The 17468-nt window shown below is 38.3% G+C and overlaps 1 protein-coding gene across 7 annotated transcripts in view; it reads left to right on the top strand.

The window, feature by feature from the left end:
- Pnt (ETS transcription factor pointed) overlaps positions 1-17468 on the top strand; it is a 106145-nt gene that overhangs the window by 81803 nt on the left and 6874 nt on the right. For 6 of the 7 annotated variants that reach the window (XM_083047457.1, XM_083047453.1, XM_083047455.1 and 3 more), the window contains one exon: positions 1138-1401. The exons of the other annotated variant lie outside the window; for it this stretch is intronic. In XM_083047457.1, coding sequence (XP_082903583.1) covers positions 1138-1401 — 264 coding nt within the window. The remainder of the gene's footprint in view (positions 1-1137; positions 1402-17468) is intronic. 7 annotated transcript variants of the gene reach the window in all.

The following is a 17468-nucleotide window of genomic DNA, read 5'->3' as shown; positions in this document are numbered from 1 at the left end:
GTCATTTTAGTATTTATATACGTCATTTTTTTAAATTATCTTCATAAAACACGTCATCTTTTTTCGTTCTCCTTAGATCATTAATTTGTGCAGACCTAAGACTTAATTGTGTTTTTGAATAAAAAAATTAACTACACGAATAAAATTTTAAATTATATGAATTATACATCTTACATAATTTTCTCTGATACAAATCAATTCTAATGATAATCGAAATTATTTGACGTTTGAAGAAAATCTCGTGCGACGTAGATTATTTCTATTAAGAAATTTATCAATCTTCTCGCTGCAAATTAATAGTTGAGAGTATATTGATCCAAGAATAAAAAGGAAACCGTGCCTTTGGGAGGAGTTCAGAAAATATATTTGCATATTAAAGGCAGAAAAATGTACCAAAGTGTAAGAGCGTGAAACACGTTCTCGGCACGTGCTTCGCGCGCGCGCGCGTTTTGCATTTCTAGTCTACAATTGTTTCACGAGAATTCCTAGAAACGTAGAAACGCCGACGATGAATCACACGGGCAGCAGCGTCTCCTTCGCAATACACGGTCGCGATGATGACAGTGCTACTCGAGATCGTTAATCACGATTGCGCTCGCGATGCGCGCAACGATCGCGCACAATCACCGTAGGGGAATAACTTAATGACAACAGTGCAACATTTTATTCCTGTCGTAATCGACAGCGCGCGCTGAAAAACTGTACGAGTACCGCACGTGCCGCATGCGATAACTCTATTATCGTATTGCACGCAGATAAGATTCAATTATTACGATTAATGCATACGCTATCAACGAGGCACATGTAATCATTCACGCGTACACATTTAATTGGCTCGTGAACGTGTTATTTTTTTTTAATAAACCCCATCAACATTCTTGTATTGATTTGATAGGTTAATCAAAATTATGGGAAGATTATTGATTAAAATTATGAAACATTGTTATAAAAGCAAGCTTATAATATTCGAGAAAATAGTTATGTAAGATGACGATACCACAATTCTTAGACGCGGATTAAATTAATTCGGTATAGGAGCAGAAACGGCGCGACTTAATTACACACGCGAAGATATAAGAAAAAAAAAAGAATAGAGGTTGCAACTCGGTTGAGGATTTATCTCCGTTTTACATTCAGATGTCGACGCAGCGAAGGCCTCTCTGGAGAACGTGCCGGCGAACTTGTATGAAAGCGTATGCGTGCCAGATTTAGGTGATTTTGTGGGATACCAGGGTGGCGGCCATCAGGTGGCAACACCAGAACATAAAAATCCGTCGACGCCCGCCAATTCGGCCACCTCCAACTCCTCCGCTCCTCCTCAGAGCGGTACGCAACAACAACCCTCGATACAACCCTCTTCGGCCGCGGTGTCCCTGCCATCGAGACAGTATCATAACGATGGTAAGTCCATTTTTTCTATTCCTCCGTCTTCCTCCGTCGTGAAAGATCGCTCTCGAGTGGTGTAGGAATTTTCTGTAGCATCATTTCTCCCGCGCCACTATATCGAACCGTGAATTCTAGCCCAGCGGTCGGAAATTTTCGAGGCTTTACACGATACTCTCGCGAGCGCACACGAGCATCCCTCGCCGTTCCTCTAAAAAGTACTTAATAATAAAATTAATGAAAAATTATATATAATTAATTCTCTCTATCCTGAAGATGTAAAAAAATAGTCAAGGACAAAAAGAATGATAAATTAGCTCTTGCTAACTATAAAGTTAAATAAACGTACGCGTAAATATAAAAAAGAAAAACGTTACCGTCAACGAGAATGACGGATAATTGCAACGACACCCACATTCCTCATACAATCCTCCTTTCTTTTCGATACCGATAACCGATCGCGTGCATACAACGCACGCAAGGACCCGCTAAATTACGCGACACAAGCCGCGTTTTTTTATTTATTTCCCCCGATTGCAAGTGCAAACGAAAGCGTGGAGGAGTTTCTCATTGTTACGTCAGGATGGCTGATAACATCTCTCGGGTTGGCGCGTTTGCACGTGTTGCAAACGCAAACCTCTCATTATCGTCACTGTTCGTTTCTCATTTAACGTTTCTTCGTCATCATCGTATACCCGTCAGCGACAAATCGCGATTTCACCGACACGACGTCTAGAAATCGAACCGTCAAATATCTAGTCTCTCTCTTTCTCTCTCTCAAAGTGGATTGCAACATATGTCTCATTATCAGCTTACGACAAGCGACGAGGTAGGATGAATTATTTCGCAGTGAAATCGGATCGAGAAGATTCGATAATCTTTAAGATACCGTGAGTTGGCACATTTTTATATGATAGTTCGTTTCGTTCGTCGTCGAAAATTATAGACGAATCTGAAAGGTTTACGCCTTATCGTGATTCGCACTCTTGAAATCTTGGAGAATACGGTGCTACATAATATCTGAATAACAAATGAATGAGCTATCCCACATGATAGTTTAGAGATAACATCGGGAATGACGCAAGCTATTCGCGCGCGGCACATTCAAACTCATTTTTTTCCACTTTTTGTGGAATAGCTTGTGGAATAATTCTCTCACTAAGCTATTCTATTCATTCACAGAAGTTTTCAGAACGGTATCTCTTGAATCGCGGCTTCTCTATTGCGATTCACGAAAGACCAGAAGATTGCCAAAGATTTCGCGTCAAGTTTTGTAAAACCGAGTTTCGATCGAATCAAGCACTAAATGAAAAAAAAAATTATTGCATAATTAAATTTTATTACCGTACAACGTAAACAGTTGAAATTTCATGGACTCGAATTGACAATCACATTGTTCGTTACCTCGGTCACGAATCTGATTTTAATTTCATTATAAAGCGCGCAGAATAATCGTAAGTGAAAATATCAACGTTAGCGCTGGCGTATCAAATTTTCATCTTGCCTTTTCTTGTGACGTGAAAATTTTTGCACAAAGTGCACGATACGCGCTATATAACTGACCCAATTTCATTAGGCATTCGAGCATCTGTCTGGCTTTGACCGAGTTACTTTCGTCATATATGCTTATCCGTTGTAAGATCATATTTATCATTATATGATGAATCAACTTTCCCCGAGTGCGGTTTTTTTTTTTTTTTTTTTTTGCACAATATATCAATGCGCTCTGCTGTCGAAAGAGATTGAAATCTGCCAGTGCATTTATGGAATTATAATACCTCGATATTTGATATATCACAATTCAAGAGCTACAAATGAAAAAATTTTTTTTATATATAGGATGACCTAAAATCTGACCAATTTTTTAAGATGATTTTGTCTCGAAAATTTTGTTCTTATCAATAATTTTTCAAGTAATGAACGATTGAGCAGAAAAAAAGACTTTGACAAACTAAACTGTAAAGTCAAATATCATGACTTTATAATCAAACTTTCAATAGAATATATATTTCCATCGTTTATTACTTGAAAATTATAAGAAAATTATTGATTAAAGATTGGACTCGCAACTACGGTAATTGAAACTATGATTTCGCGTATGGCCTTTATCAATGACTGATAATCCGTTAATCGTTCCGTAATCCGTGTACACACGTGCAATTGAGTACGTTGATGGCATCGAAGGCACGCGCAATAGAACGACGATGGACGAAAAAATAGAATAGAATGAAACCGAGCCGAGCCGAGCCGAGCGGAGCGGAGGAGAGCATTATGAAGCGAGTCTCTTCGTAGCGCATAGGTAACAATTACCCTAGCGAGGGGCCTTACGTCACTGCAGCAGTGACCGTGGGTGAACGAGGGAAAGTCGGGCTCTCTACACGCTCCGCCGCGGACAATGGAGACGACTCGCTCGCTCACGCCCGCTCCGTATGTCCGCCTCGATCTGTGTACACATACGTATACGCACGTTAATGAATGCGCTCGCGTTATATCCCTCGCCTCTATTCTGATTTCAATCGCGTTCCGTCTACGTGGAAAATAGAATGAAATCAGCATTAGAACTCTAATTGAAATCCAGCTCTATACTGGAGATTCTCTCGCTTAAGTATTTACGAGAGAAAAATTTCCTCAGCGATATTCGATAGAGCAATCTCTCCCTTTTGAAATGAAATAAATGAGCAAGGAATTTTAAATCAATTGTATGAGATCGAGCTGAAATAAATATCACTGGCACTTTACTGTTTCGCTGATATTTTAGACGTGAATAAAAAAAAATCAAAAGAGACGGCAATGTCACCAACATGTCGTATAAGATCAAAGGCAGGACTAGGAAAGTTTGACAACCGCTGACTGATATTCGCTCATGCGACTCACCCAAGTTCCCCGAAGACCCAGCTGGTACCGTATATATACGGACGTCTTACGGACGCGTCGTTACAAAGCGACCAACACAGACATCCGTATAATAGACTTATTATTTCTGCTTGCTAAAGCACTGTTACGTTATGTATCACAGCTCTTCGAGGTCTCTGGTTCGACTCTCGCTTATCCTCGCTTTCGACCTCCTCGTATCGGAACCGATGTATCGCGCCGTTATTTAGGAATCATAGTCGAATGTATAATATTTAATTTTTGCTTAAAATAATCCAACTTTGAATTTAAATAACCATTGCTTGGAAATGTCTCTTATCAAATTATTTTCACTCATATTTCTTTTTATATAAATACTCGTGTAATAATAATAATCAATTTATTAAGAGTACGCGATCTCTTTGATACTGGTAGTCTAGAGTCTAGATTAATATTTCAATCCAGCTCACCAGCATACTCTCATTGTAGCATAACATACATTCGTAAGGGTGGAATAAAGTTCGTCGTAATTTTTCAACGCATCAATTTTTTTTTTTTTTTTTTATATTGGACACATTTTAGGGAGGGCTTTTTTCCATTTCTTTTAGGATAATTTTGAGAATATATCGGCGCGTATTGTTCACGAAGGCAACTCACCGCTTCGTGTCACGTATGTCGCGTCTCTATGTGCGCGTGCATAAATTAACGACAGCGAGACGAGCGTGAAGACGAAAACGAGCGACGCGAGACCGAGAGAGCGCAAAAGCGTTCTCTGTCTACGCGGTTTACTGACCACACGCGGCCAAAAAAGGAGCGCTATCCGCGTGACGTCCATTTGATAAGTTCGTTTATGGAAGAGAAGAGGTTGGTTAATTCGCGCCGCGGCGAATACAATGATTATTTGTTAAGCAACCTTCGCGTTATAACTAACGGCGACGAATATGCGGCATTCTGATCGGCTTTTGTCTCTGTCTCTCTCCGTCTCTAACGTTCAGCGTCTCTTTGATATGTCGATTCGATAAGCGACTTTGAATTTATTTGAAATTCTCTACACGTAGAAAATTTTAATAAAAAAGAATAAGGGGAGAAAGAGAAGAAGGGGGGGAATAATTTGCGTTCTTAGTTTTTGATTTGTTTGTCTAATGAAGAAAGATATTTCTATTTATGTATATAAGAATGTAAAAAAATGTTTTTAATTTTTTAACACATATAAATATTCTTCGTATTCAACATTCGCGCTCTTAATTCATTTTTCATTTGTTATCATGTTACACATCACCCTCAATTTCACGTTAGGCTTTTTATACGAGCGCTGGAAAGCGCACCAGAGCATTCTGCAAATTGTAACTAATTTTTCAAATCAGTATACTTAATACATATAACTATACTTACGCGAGACTTAATATTCGCGCGATAATAAAACCGCAATAACACGTTCTCGGATAGAACTTGGAAGGCGCGAACGAGGCGAAGCCACGCAATTTCCTGTGTGCGTCGCGAAGAGATATACAATACCACGATGTTGCGCGAATACACACACGCACATTCACACATGCAGCGGCTTCGATCATATTGTGCTGCCGCAGATCGCAATATATAAAGATATAAAGAACGATCAGCAGGGCTAGAAGTACCGAGAGACTCGCTTATAGGGATGAAGCGAACAGAAAAAGGTAGAAAGGGGCGCGTCGGAGTGACGAAACGGTGAAAGGGAGGGAGGGGTGGTTGGCACAGGTTGTATTCATTCACTCGTTCATTCATAGTTCGTACACCGCCTCGAGGGTCTACAAAGCCTCTTGCTCATTCAGAACTCGTGACACGACCGTGTGGCATATGTACGTGTATGTGCGTACGCGTGTGTGCGTGCATATACGTATATGTGTTTTTTTTTCGTCCTTTCTTTCCTGTTCGTGCGTATCGCCCTCCTTCTCGTCATCGTCATCGTCGTCGTTATCGTCAAGGTTTTCGTACGCATACGCCATGATGAACGGCGTAAGGTAAATATACGAATGGCCGGAAATAGAAGTATGTTCCTTCCACAAATGGTATATAACTGTTTCAAAGCACGAAAAATATTCCACATTTTTTAAGGATTTTTTTACGTATTACTTACGACTACCGAAAATGATTATTATGCAAATGTATTAATGTTTGTGTGCGTGTGTGTGAGAACAGTTAAAATTAGTGTTTCAACGCTTTATTGTTAACACTTGCTTCTAATCGCGCGAATGAAAATGGATGCAATTAAATGAGTGAATTTTCACATGGATGGAAAGAATGAAAAGAATTAATTGGTTGATTATCCCTGAAGATATAATTCACTTTTTATACAATTTATCGTGTTAACACGTTTTCGCGATAATTTTCACAGTTAAGATTAAGATATTTATAATGGATCTCCGAAATAAAATAAAAATGCACGAACTTAAAAAATAATTTCTTTTTCTATATATAATTTATTTAAATAGCAATTATACAAAGATTTATTTTAAAATTTCTATATTAATCGTACATTGAGTAAATTTTTTTTTTTTATTCAGTCAATGACTGCGAAACATCCGATCTGATATTGGTACGTTTAACCATAATTACGAATGTAAAAAAATTGTGAACAAGAAGCGACTCAAGGAACGAGGGTAACAGCAAATCGAGGAGAGAGAGGGAGAAAAGAGAAGGGGAGAGAGAAAAAAAGCAGAAGCGATATTCGGAGCTCACGTTACAACCGGAAGTCGCTGGGCAGGGCTGGCTGGTAGTAAAAGGAAAGGGGAGGGAGACCTACCCCAATACCACTTCGGGACGGCAAGATAGTTTTATAATATCCTCGAGTACTCCTCCCTTAATGCACTCGTAAATGCACCCTCCTTAGAAACCGCTTCGCCGCGGCATTGTTGCTCACTTCGAGAGTGTGTTTCGATTGAGAGGAAGAATCGCACAGATGTGGAGGAGAAAACCAGATCGTCTTGCGTGACTAGTTCGTTCGAGTATACGTTATAATAGCAATTCCCCTTCCAGCGGATTTTTATTAGATTTTATATGAACAAAAAAATATATACGTACACGTTTTCTATAAATGTCTCGAAGGATTAATTAAATATGCATTTGTACTCTTCGATATTGAATACATTGATAAATTCAACATATAAAATTTTGATATCTCTAATAATTTCTATAATATTTGATTTATTTAAATGTATTGGAGATGTACATAGTTTTGATATTATATATTATACATTTTTCAAAAAATATTATACACATAAAAATGTACTTCAATCTAAAAAAGTAATAACTTATTATTGATTAGGTACTAAGACCCAACAATTTAGATTTAGATGATGTATAGATAAATAGAAAGAAAATTTATTTAATTTAATTAAAGAGTGTAACTTTAGATACAGAGTTGATCGAATTTTTCAATTTACATTTTCTGAAGATAAAATCTAAGTCTGATATTCAAAATATCAATTATATTTAATATTGATTATTTCCCAAAAGAAAATCTGATCTGTTTTTTTTTTCAAGCAACGAGCTATTTCTCCTTATACATCAGACGAGGCAAAACTGCAGGAAGGGGCAATTGCGATACGCGCGACGATCAATTAGATGCCAGTCCAAATAGAAAATAGAAAAACAGCGGACCACGCGCGCAGTTTCTATTCGGATATAGACCCGGAACGGTAAAAGTGCGCGCGTTCTTATTGTGCCGGCCCTCGTAAGTCCCATTACCACGGAGAGAGAGAAAGAGAGAGAGAGAGAGACAGAGAGGCACGAGGCGTAGGGGAGTGAGCGCTTCCGGTCCCCTCTGCATCACGTGCGAGCCCGCCGCCGAACAGAGAAACCCCCGTTGCCCTCGCCTCTCAACATCCGGTCCGCTGCGCGCCTCCTTCATCTCCTCACCCCTCTCTCTCCCCTTCGGTCGCAGCCCTCTCTCAAAAAATAGGCTAGGTCCTTCTCGACTTGCGCCGAACGTGTGCGCGTTTACTACACGAGGAGACGATCTGAATGATCTAGCGTGACGAAACACGTATGATCGGGGGGTCGAGACAGTTTTTGTTTTCTCTTCTTCATGTAGATAACACACGCGTATAAAATAATAATCCATATAAAATATTCAATACATTTGACATTCGTTAAAAAACAGGACTATTTTACATTGGCTTTTTCATTTAGTATAAAATTGTATTTAATATTAAATTCAATTTTTTAATTCCTTTCATCTACAAAAATGCCGACGAAAAAAAAACAATGTTGCCTTTTGGGGCAGTGATATAATCATTTAATTTGTAATAATAATTACGTTTACGTCGACGTTCGATATGTGTGTAATTTACGTGCATCTTTTGCTATACTATAAATTAATCCATCATAATTAATTGATTAATTATTAATTCGTATTATTTGCTATTTTCTCAAATCACAATTTTAATGTACGATTAAATTTGTAAGATATATAAAATTCGGCTTTAAATTTATTATGATACCTTATTGTTAGTACGATGTCGTATTGTTAAATCGTCCTAATATTTCCATTCTGTATACGACATAATAATAATGAAACCATTAAAAGATCAAATCATATAGTAATTGTCGTTACGATTATTTAGTATAATATTATCATTATTACAATTGTTATTTTTATCTCGCTGCATCAAATATTTTTTGAGAATAATTTATAATTTTTTAATAGAAGATTTATATGTATTTTTACTGTAGGAAAAAACACAATGTCCTAAGCAAAGTATAGGACGATTAGCAAATAATAATTTTTATATATACTAATTATTCATCCACAATTGAAATCTGAATCGTGCCAATCGAAAGAACTATTTCTTTAGCGTCCAAATAAATCCCCATCTATCAAAAGATGCAGAAGTAGTGCTTCAAAAAATCTCGAAGAGAAGAATATATATATTGGGTACAAATTTATAATATATTCTATATATATACCTATGCATACATAGAACACTCTGTCGACGCAACGACGAGAGAGAGACGGCATCGGTGGCAGCAGGTGGTTGAAGCTTCGAGGGGGCGTTTTGCGATCTCCCTTCCTCTCCCTGCACCGTTCCCCCCGCCCTCTCCACGCCAAGTTGGCGGCTGTTGAATTTCCTATCTCGTTTCCCCTCCACGCTGCGAATCAGAGCCCCACTCCGCGGTCTTTGTGAACTCCCATCTTCCCCCTCCATCGCGCGGCACCAATGCGACACAGGGATAGTCTCGTACGAGATGCGTTGCCCCGCTGGCAGAGGGGGAGGGAAATGCGATGGAGGATGAAAGGGAGCGCGCGCGCGCGCGCGGGGTGCGGCAGAGAGACACCGAGGACCGGAGAGCGGAAACGGTACGGCGCTTCGTCACAGTGACACGCGCGCTCGCGTCAAGTGGAGGAGAGTGTGAGGAGCGCACGCGAGAGCAATCTCCCGTATATACAGTAGCCGCGCGTCTGTTCCCGACCGACGTTTATTCCTTTCCTCTATTGTGCGTGCGGAACGTTCGTTTTTCAAAGTGACAGTATCTCTCGCGGTGATGCCCGTCATCGAATTTGTTTCGTCACGTGGATTCGCGAATTAATTCTCGTAAATAGGGCGACAGCGAATAAATTCCGCAGTTAATTCCCGGGAAATTAAATCCCGATTATACGGAACTCAATGTAGTGAGTAGTGAGTAATTGAGAGAGGGAGATTGGGGAAGGAATTTAATTCGATTGTGTGGGACCCGCGAACGTAGTGAGTAATTAGTGAGGAATATCTGAAAGATTAAATTGAATTATAGTTATATATAATATGAGACTGAAATGGAAAGTGAATAATTAAGGAGTATGTATACCTGGGAAGTTAATTTTAATTCTAATTGAGATAGAACTCTGAGTGTGTAGCGAGAATATATAGAGGGGATATCTTGAAAATTAAATTTGACTCGGACTCTTACGGGATCGAGCGACTCTGAATTGGAGTGTTTAATTTTACTTCGGGATTGGTACTGAAGAAGGACGAAGGGATACCTGAGAGCTGCTGAGAACAGCGTGCAGCTGAGTCAACGAAAAACGAAGAGAGGATTGACGCGAGACGCCAGCCGAGGAGACACCTGTTGCTCTCTCGCGGCTAAGTGCAAAATTTCCGGACCGAGGAAACTCGAGTTTTTCCTCCCATCAGGGAACCCAAAGAGATTGTCAATCGGTCTACCTAAACAAGACTCTCGTCGACGAAAGAGATTTGTCTGGAAAGAAATCTATGCCTTCCGCGAAACGGGCGATCCTGCGCGCATCGCGAGGACGAGAGGGACCGAGTTTGCAGCGGTTGCTCGTCGAGCCATGCAAAACACGTTGACAGGAGCGTGCGCGGACAGCGAGTGGTAAGGTCACGCGCGGAATAATTCGGATGGCTCGCGCGCTGTTGGTCGAGGAGTGACCCAACATCATCGTCGTCGTCGTCGCGTAGGACAATCGAAGACGACGTCACGGCGGGCGTCGTGAGCGTCGGGACGTCGCGGCCTTCGGGGCAGGCGCCGGTCATAATAGTCGACGCGTACGCGGCCAATATCGGGACGTTAACGAGCGGCAGCGGCGGTGGCAGTAACAGCAATAGCAGCAGCGGCAGCAGCAGCGTTAACGCGGTCGCGTCTTCGGAAATGGTGCTCCAGATGCTGGACACGCTGATGACAGGCCACGAACCGTTCTACGCCGATTATCCCGCGTACCAGGAGGCGGAGCCTCTCACCAGCCATCATCCGCATCATCAGCATTCGCATCAGCACGCGATCGCGCGCAGCAACACCAGCGTGGTGCCGCCGGTCTCGCTGGACGCGACCACCCACACGCCAGGTACCTTATCTGTCGGATTTTCATTCCCGAGGCGCGTATCGTGAAAAAAAAAATTCGGATATTGTTCGGTTAAAAAGAATACCCCGAAAAACAGAAATCTAAATATACGTGCTTCTAAAAAAAACTTCAATTTCTATTCTAAGGTGATAAGAGTCTGCGAAAATTTCATCGCAAAAAGAACAAGATATCACAAATTTCAATTTCGAATCGATATATAAAATATTGCAGAGAGTGGAGGAAATGCGATATATTAATCGAGAAAATAACTGACGATCTCAAATAGGACTACAAGGGATTACAAGGGATTAGAAGGAAGATAATTTCATCTACTTTGTTCTTTCTTTTTATAGGCATTAATTTTGAGACACAATTATTTTTATATCATAATGAGAGAATTTTCTCTTAGAATTTACCCTGAAAATCATGGTAATCGTGGGACAATATGCTATGGAAAGAATTTTATGAGAATTTCTCTTTATTATTAATATTTATCACAATAAAAATAATAATATTTATCACAATAAAATGTAAAACATGTTTGATTAATTTTACTAAATTGCATGGTAAAATTAATCAAACATATTTTTATATTTTATTGTAATAGATATTATTTTTATTGTGATAAATCTTAATCAAAGAAATTCTCATAAAATTCTTTCCATACCATATTGTCCCACGATTATCATGATTTTCAGGGTAAAATATAGGTGCTTTCCAATTAGTGACACAAGTTGACAGTATCATTCTATCTTTTATTATTCCTGAATGTTGAAAAAAGACAGAATGACGCTTGTGTCAATTTGTGTCACTAATTGGAAAGCACCCTATGATATCTTTAACGATTTCTATTTAAATTCTCTCCTGGATCTTCTGAATCGAAGTAAAATCCAACATGCAATCACAAAATAAATATCAACATCTCATATAAGAATTATCAGGCTTTATATTTTTACATCATAACGCAATCCAGCCGAATTAATATTTATATTGTTTAAGCGACATTATAATTTCTAATTCTAGTCTGGTGATATCGAACGATTGCCTATATCGTGTGAGAAGTCAAGTGTCAGATCCCGTATATAAGGCATAGAATTATTTATTATAATTCTGTGCAATGCACGTAATAATCCAGAGAATAGGGTATTTTTTAATTCGAATCTTTTCAGTAACAAAATACATATATTGAAGAATTTTTATTCAGGAATTGAATAATAAACATTGCAAGGATAGAATAAATTTTTATATATCTTTGCAATTTTTTAATCTTATTTTGCAATCTATTTATTAGTGCTATATTTATAACACTACTTGAACGTCGAGACTTTTTTTAATTTTTTATGCTTAATTTTATATTTGTATTATAGTTAAAAATCTGTAAAAATGTTGGTTTTTATTTTCAATTCTTGTCTATATTGCAATAATCGTTGAAGAAGGAAACGATAAATATTTTTTTCACTATCATTATGTGACAATTGTAATAAAGTTGAGAAACTGAACGGAAAACAATAAGCATAACATTCCTAGGCCACTTTGACATAATTTTTGACGACATATTTATAAATTAGACACGAGGAAGGCAATCTAATGAATTAAATCAAGGTTGCGCGCGGTCGTACACTAGTTTGAAATTTATTACTGACATATACATATAACAAAAGAGAATACATTTTTCTATCTAGCTTATTATCTATATAAAATATTAATCAAAGTTAATTGTGAGAATTGTAATTTAAACAATTCTGTATTTTTAGAAACAGAGAATTAAGTAATCTTAATTTATATATCTCTGAAAAGAGAGAGAGATAGAGAAGCTCTAATAGCGCGTTTCTGTTTAGCAAACTAACAATAAGTGCTCTTCGAGTCTTTCGACAGAAACGATTTCATAAAATCGATCTCGTTTTCGTCGCGCGATTGGACGATTCGTTCCATGAAGGGCAGATACATCACAATTATAACATTCGACTATCTGCATAATGGCCCGTAACTATAGTATTATTTTTAACGTGAGCATCTTTTGTTCGCGGTACGTCCCTCGTTCCTCTCGGTTAAGGTGTGGCCCTTGTTAAGCCGACAATAAAGCGTATCGCGCAAGGTCTCAGCGGCACACACTTGGGTGTTGCACGGTTGGGATGCTTCGGAATTGCACCCGGTGCAAAGAGATGAAAACCCAATCAATATCGTCATACATCAAATGAAGATATTTCGATATCGTAGGTCATAACATTCCCCAAGATATGAATAAGATATCTCGATATGGTGGTTGGATAAAGCGGTGTCTATAATGAAAATTTAACACATAAGACGTAAGAAATTATACTAATCATGTTTGATTATTCTTCTCACATTCAACTGTGATTGGTTGTAATTTCTTATGTTTTTTTACATCTTACATTCTCATTGTTAATACTGCTTAACATTACCCATTGTTTTGTTAAATTCGCAGATTTTTCTATCCGTCTGATCAGCGCCAATAAGATGTTTTAAGTTATATTTAGAGAATTTAAATTACATTATATATATTTAAATTTTACAAATTCTCCACAATAATTGCACAGCAAAATATTATATTTATAATTATTGAAATGTGAAGCAACGGGATTTTAATTACACATTTCGAATTTATGTTGAAGTCGTGCGTTATAAAATCTTTTCTTTATTCGTGATTTGTGTTTGCAAACAATTTATAAAATAATTTCAAAATGAAATCTTACATTGATATTTCTAAAGGTGTAAAAAAGAAATATAGAGTTGAACGAAATGTATATCATCCATACATTTACTTAAAAGATTAATTATCAAGATTAATTATCAAGATCGATTGATGAATCATGTCAAAAGGATGTTAAAATACAAGTGCACATCTAGAAATCATTATGCCAAAGATTTCTTCATCTCGGCACATTTAAACATCCGTCATCATAATATAATTTCTTAGATCATTAAGTACTAACGATCTGAGGAGAATAATTCTACATACATTTTTTTTCTAAAATAAAATTCCCTCGTAACAAATAACAACACTTAAGAAAATTTATTCAATTCGTTTATTTAAAGGTATTCGAATCTTTATTAATAATCTTTATTAATAATCATCAGCTATTTTATGCAGATGATTAATAATCTGGAAATGATTTTCTTTGTAGGCAACACGCGCGAATTTTTATGCAGAAAGACGGTTCGTCTGGCGTCGAGGGCGTGCAATGCGCGTTTCACGTGTACACCCAGACGCGTTCATGGGATAGGTAGAGTGTGGGAGAGTTCGCAGGTCACCGGTCTAACGAACAATGCGCGATTTCGTAGTGCCGTCGTCGTCGTCATCGTCGTCGTGGACGACTTTTTTACGAGCCGCGCTCATCGCGCGTCTCTCCCGTGTATTCTACGTGCTTGTATGACACTTCGCACACGTCTGTATGCGTGTGTGCGTGTGTATACGTGTGCTTGAGTAAAAGGAGCGATTCACGACCGTGGCAGGTATAAAATCCGGAATGGCGAAGGAAAGAGTAGCGTCGTTTCTTCCCCCCTTCCCCATAGTCTTTTTATATTCCTATGCGATAGATTGTAGGCGAACAAAGTCGCTACTTTCGTCTTGATGCGGATTGTTTGATTGTGCGAATTTATTAATGTTTTCGGCTAGCGTTTGTCTGACATATTATATAATTTTCATTTTTTATTACTTTATTATATTTTTATAAAAAAAAAAAAGAATTAATAATATCAATTAGATTAATAGAGTAAAGTGAGATAAATGGGATAAATTAAGTTTCTTCATATTAGACTGCATACATGAAGAGACTTGAAACGCTTAAGGAAAAACTGCAGTCGACGCTTCATTCTTCCCTTGGAAATTTATTCTACGGTTTTGCTTCTTTGCTAACTTCAATATAATACATTATCAAGTTTATATGCATGCCGTTTGTTAAGTGGGATATACATGTCTGTTGAATTTTGCGTGTGTCATTGTTTAACTCGTCATTGCTCATACATTATTACTCGCGCAAATCAGAATAATGAATAATTCGTCTTTATACGATTTACGGTCCTGTTACGAACTTAACGTAAACAAACGCATTTCTTTATATGCGCATTAAGAGAGTATTATTTTTTTTCTTTTTAATTGAGAAGGCAATTTTTATTCGATATTTGTAAAACGCGCATTATCTCATAGTTCATCGAAAGATATATCATTAGTCATAAGTAACAATATCTTTCATCTTTCTTATCGTTGAGTATACTAAATAGTTTTCCGAAGAAAAATCTTTGGAGGCTGAAAAATTTCTCGAAAGATAACGACTTGTGTAAAAGGGCTGAACGAGTTTTTCAATAATCTGATCTGAACAGAATCAGTAATTTCGATAACAAGAACCAAAGTTCAAGGTTTAAAGTAACAAATGTCGATTTCTAAAAGGACGAGCGTGTGTCAGATTCTGATGTGGGCCGCAGCCGTAGATTCTTCGGTCAAAGATAATGACCTTCCGGCGGCGAGTCGAGAACATTCGTGAGGCAGGTTTTAATTTTCAAGAGGCCCGACTGCATCGGTTTCTCTCTTTCTGTCTTTCTCGCTGCTACCCTGCCTCAGCAGACAGCAGCTGTGCACGCCGACCGGGCGTTTCATTCGATTTGGCACGTGCCACGACGAGGCTGCCTCGTCGCTGCTCCTGTTACTGGCCGCCGCCGCCTTCATTGCTCACCGTTACTGCTGCCTAAACGGCGGTTCTCCGACAGTCCTCGGCACCTGTTTCACAGCTGATATGCGGCTGTTACTTTTGCCCGTCCGATATACCGCGCGTTCTTCCCTTCTTTGCGCGCGGCGCAACTTTCCCCCAATTTTCTGAGTTGCTCTTAAGAGAGCTTTGTAGCTACTGAAAATCCCTGGTCTCTTGAACAATTTAATTAACAAACGTTCCGCGCATACCAGAAAGAGGACTAGAAGACATTTTGCATACGAGAGAAAAATATTTCGAAATTTTATTTTAATATATATTCCTTTGGAATTCTTCCTCTCGTTTATTCATACATATGTACTATGTTGAAAAAAGTATATTTGAAGACTTTGTAGCTATTGGTTTTTTCATCTGCAAGATATATTTTACATGAATAGGAAATGTTTCGAAAATTTATCTGGAATTTTCTTGTAAGAATATTATTTTTATCAATCTTATCTCACGAAAGAGGAGTCTGGCAGATAATGAATTCAACTTTCAAAATCAGATGTAAATGTACGACTGTACATTTGTGGTTGCAAGTTACATTTAAAACAAAAAATAATTAAATTAGGTAGGCGACACTGAGGTTTCTTTAATGAAGTTCGGGGCGTTCAGGCCAAGTCGCATACGAAAAGAAGTCGCATTTTTAGGTCGCGATGACGCCAGAAAACCTAAAACGATGACTGGCTTCGGTGAAGGAGAGAAAGAGAGCCGCGCGTCTGTGTGTGCAGCGTGAGGGCCGGCTCCAAGCTGCACTCCCACGCTCATCGTCCATGAAACACGGGGTGCGAGGTGCAGCTACTATACACGCGAGTCTCGCAGGTGTACTTGGAATATGCAGGGTCTCTGTCCCTACAGCCCTATTAACGACGCCACGGTCGCCACATGGACACGGGAGTATGGGAAAGCGCGCAAGAGAGGCCCTCGCGAAATAATTATTCCTACGGGAAAGAAGCTCGCTCTGATGTAATGACGCCCATCGGGCGATATCTTCGTATCTTTTAGAATTTTAGACGGCGCGATTGAATGCTGGTGAACCTGCCAAGCATATATTTCGAAGAAATCTTTAATCGCGTGGCGTGAAAATTGTTGCTGTTATGAATATTGAGATATAAGAGATATATAACACGTTATTTTTTTATTAATTCTCATAATTTTTTATGATTTTAATAGTTTGACAAAATATATATTTTCTGAATTTTAAGATAGATTGACAATTGATTAATTATTTATTATTTATTGTTAATTTCAGTTGAATTTATTCAATTTTTTTATTCGAAGAAACTACATACTAAAACCTGATCTTTGAAGCTGATTTGCATTCCATAATTATGTCCAATTAAAGATAACTGAAATTGAGGATATCTGACCGCTAGGATACTTGTGCGAGACCACCTGTTTTTTTTTCCTTCGTTAATAAAACGTAAGTGTGGGAATATGGGGTAGTGGCACGTCACATGCGTGATAATGCTGTCGTTTGTCGTAAAGATCGGTGGATTATGGTAATTCCTCAAAGTCACCCGCATTTTATCGTGCTATGTATTATTAAAGGAAAAACTAACTCTACACTAATCGTCCGACTAAGCTGTTTAGAGTAGCTGTAAAAGAAAGAAAGGAAGAACAAACTAGAGAGAAAGAGTGTGTGAGAGAGTGAGAGAGATAATGATCCTGGCAAACCACCTGGTTTTGCCTTAACAGATACAACGTACTCGATATCA

Source organism: Prenolepis imparis, unplaced genomic scaffold (assembly GCF_030444845.1).
Source record: "Prenolepis imparis isolate NDT839.2.m4 unplaced genomic scaffold, iyPreImpa1.0 SCAF_10, whole genome shotgun sequence".
NCBI classification, from domain to species: domain Eukaryota; kingdom Metazoa; phylum Arthropoda; class Insecta; order Hymenoptera; family Formicidae; genus Prenolepis; species Prenolepis imparis.
The sequence above is the reverse complement of the archived record's forward strand: the minus strand, read 5'-3'. Positions and strand labels throughout refer to the sequence as shown.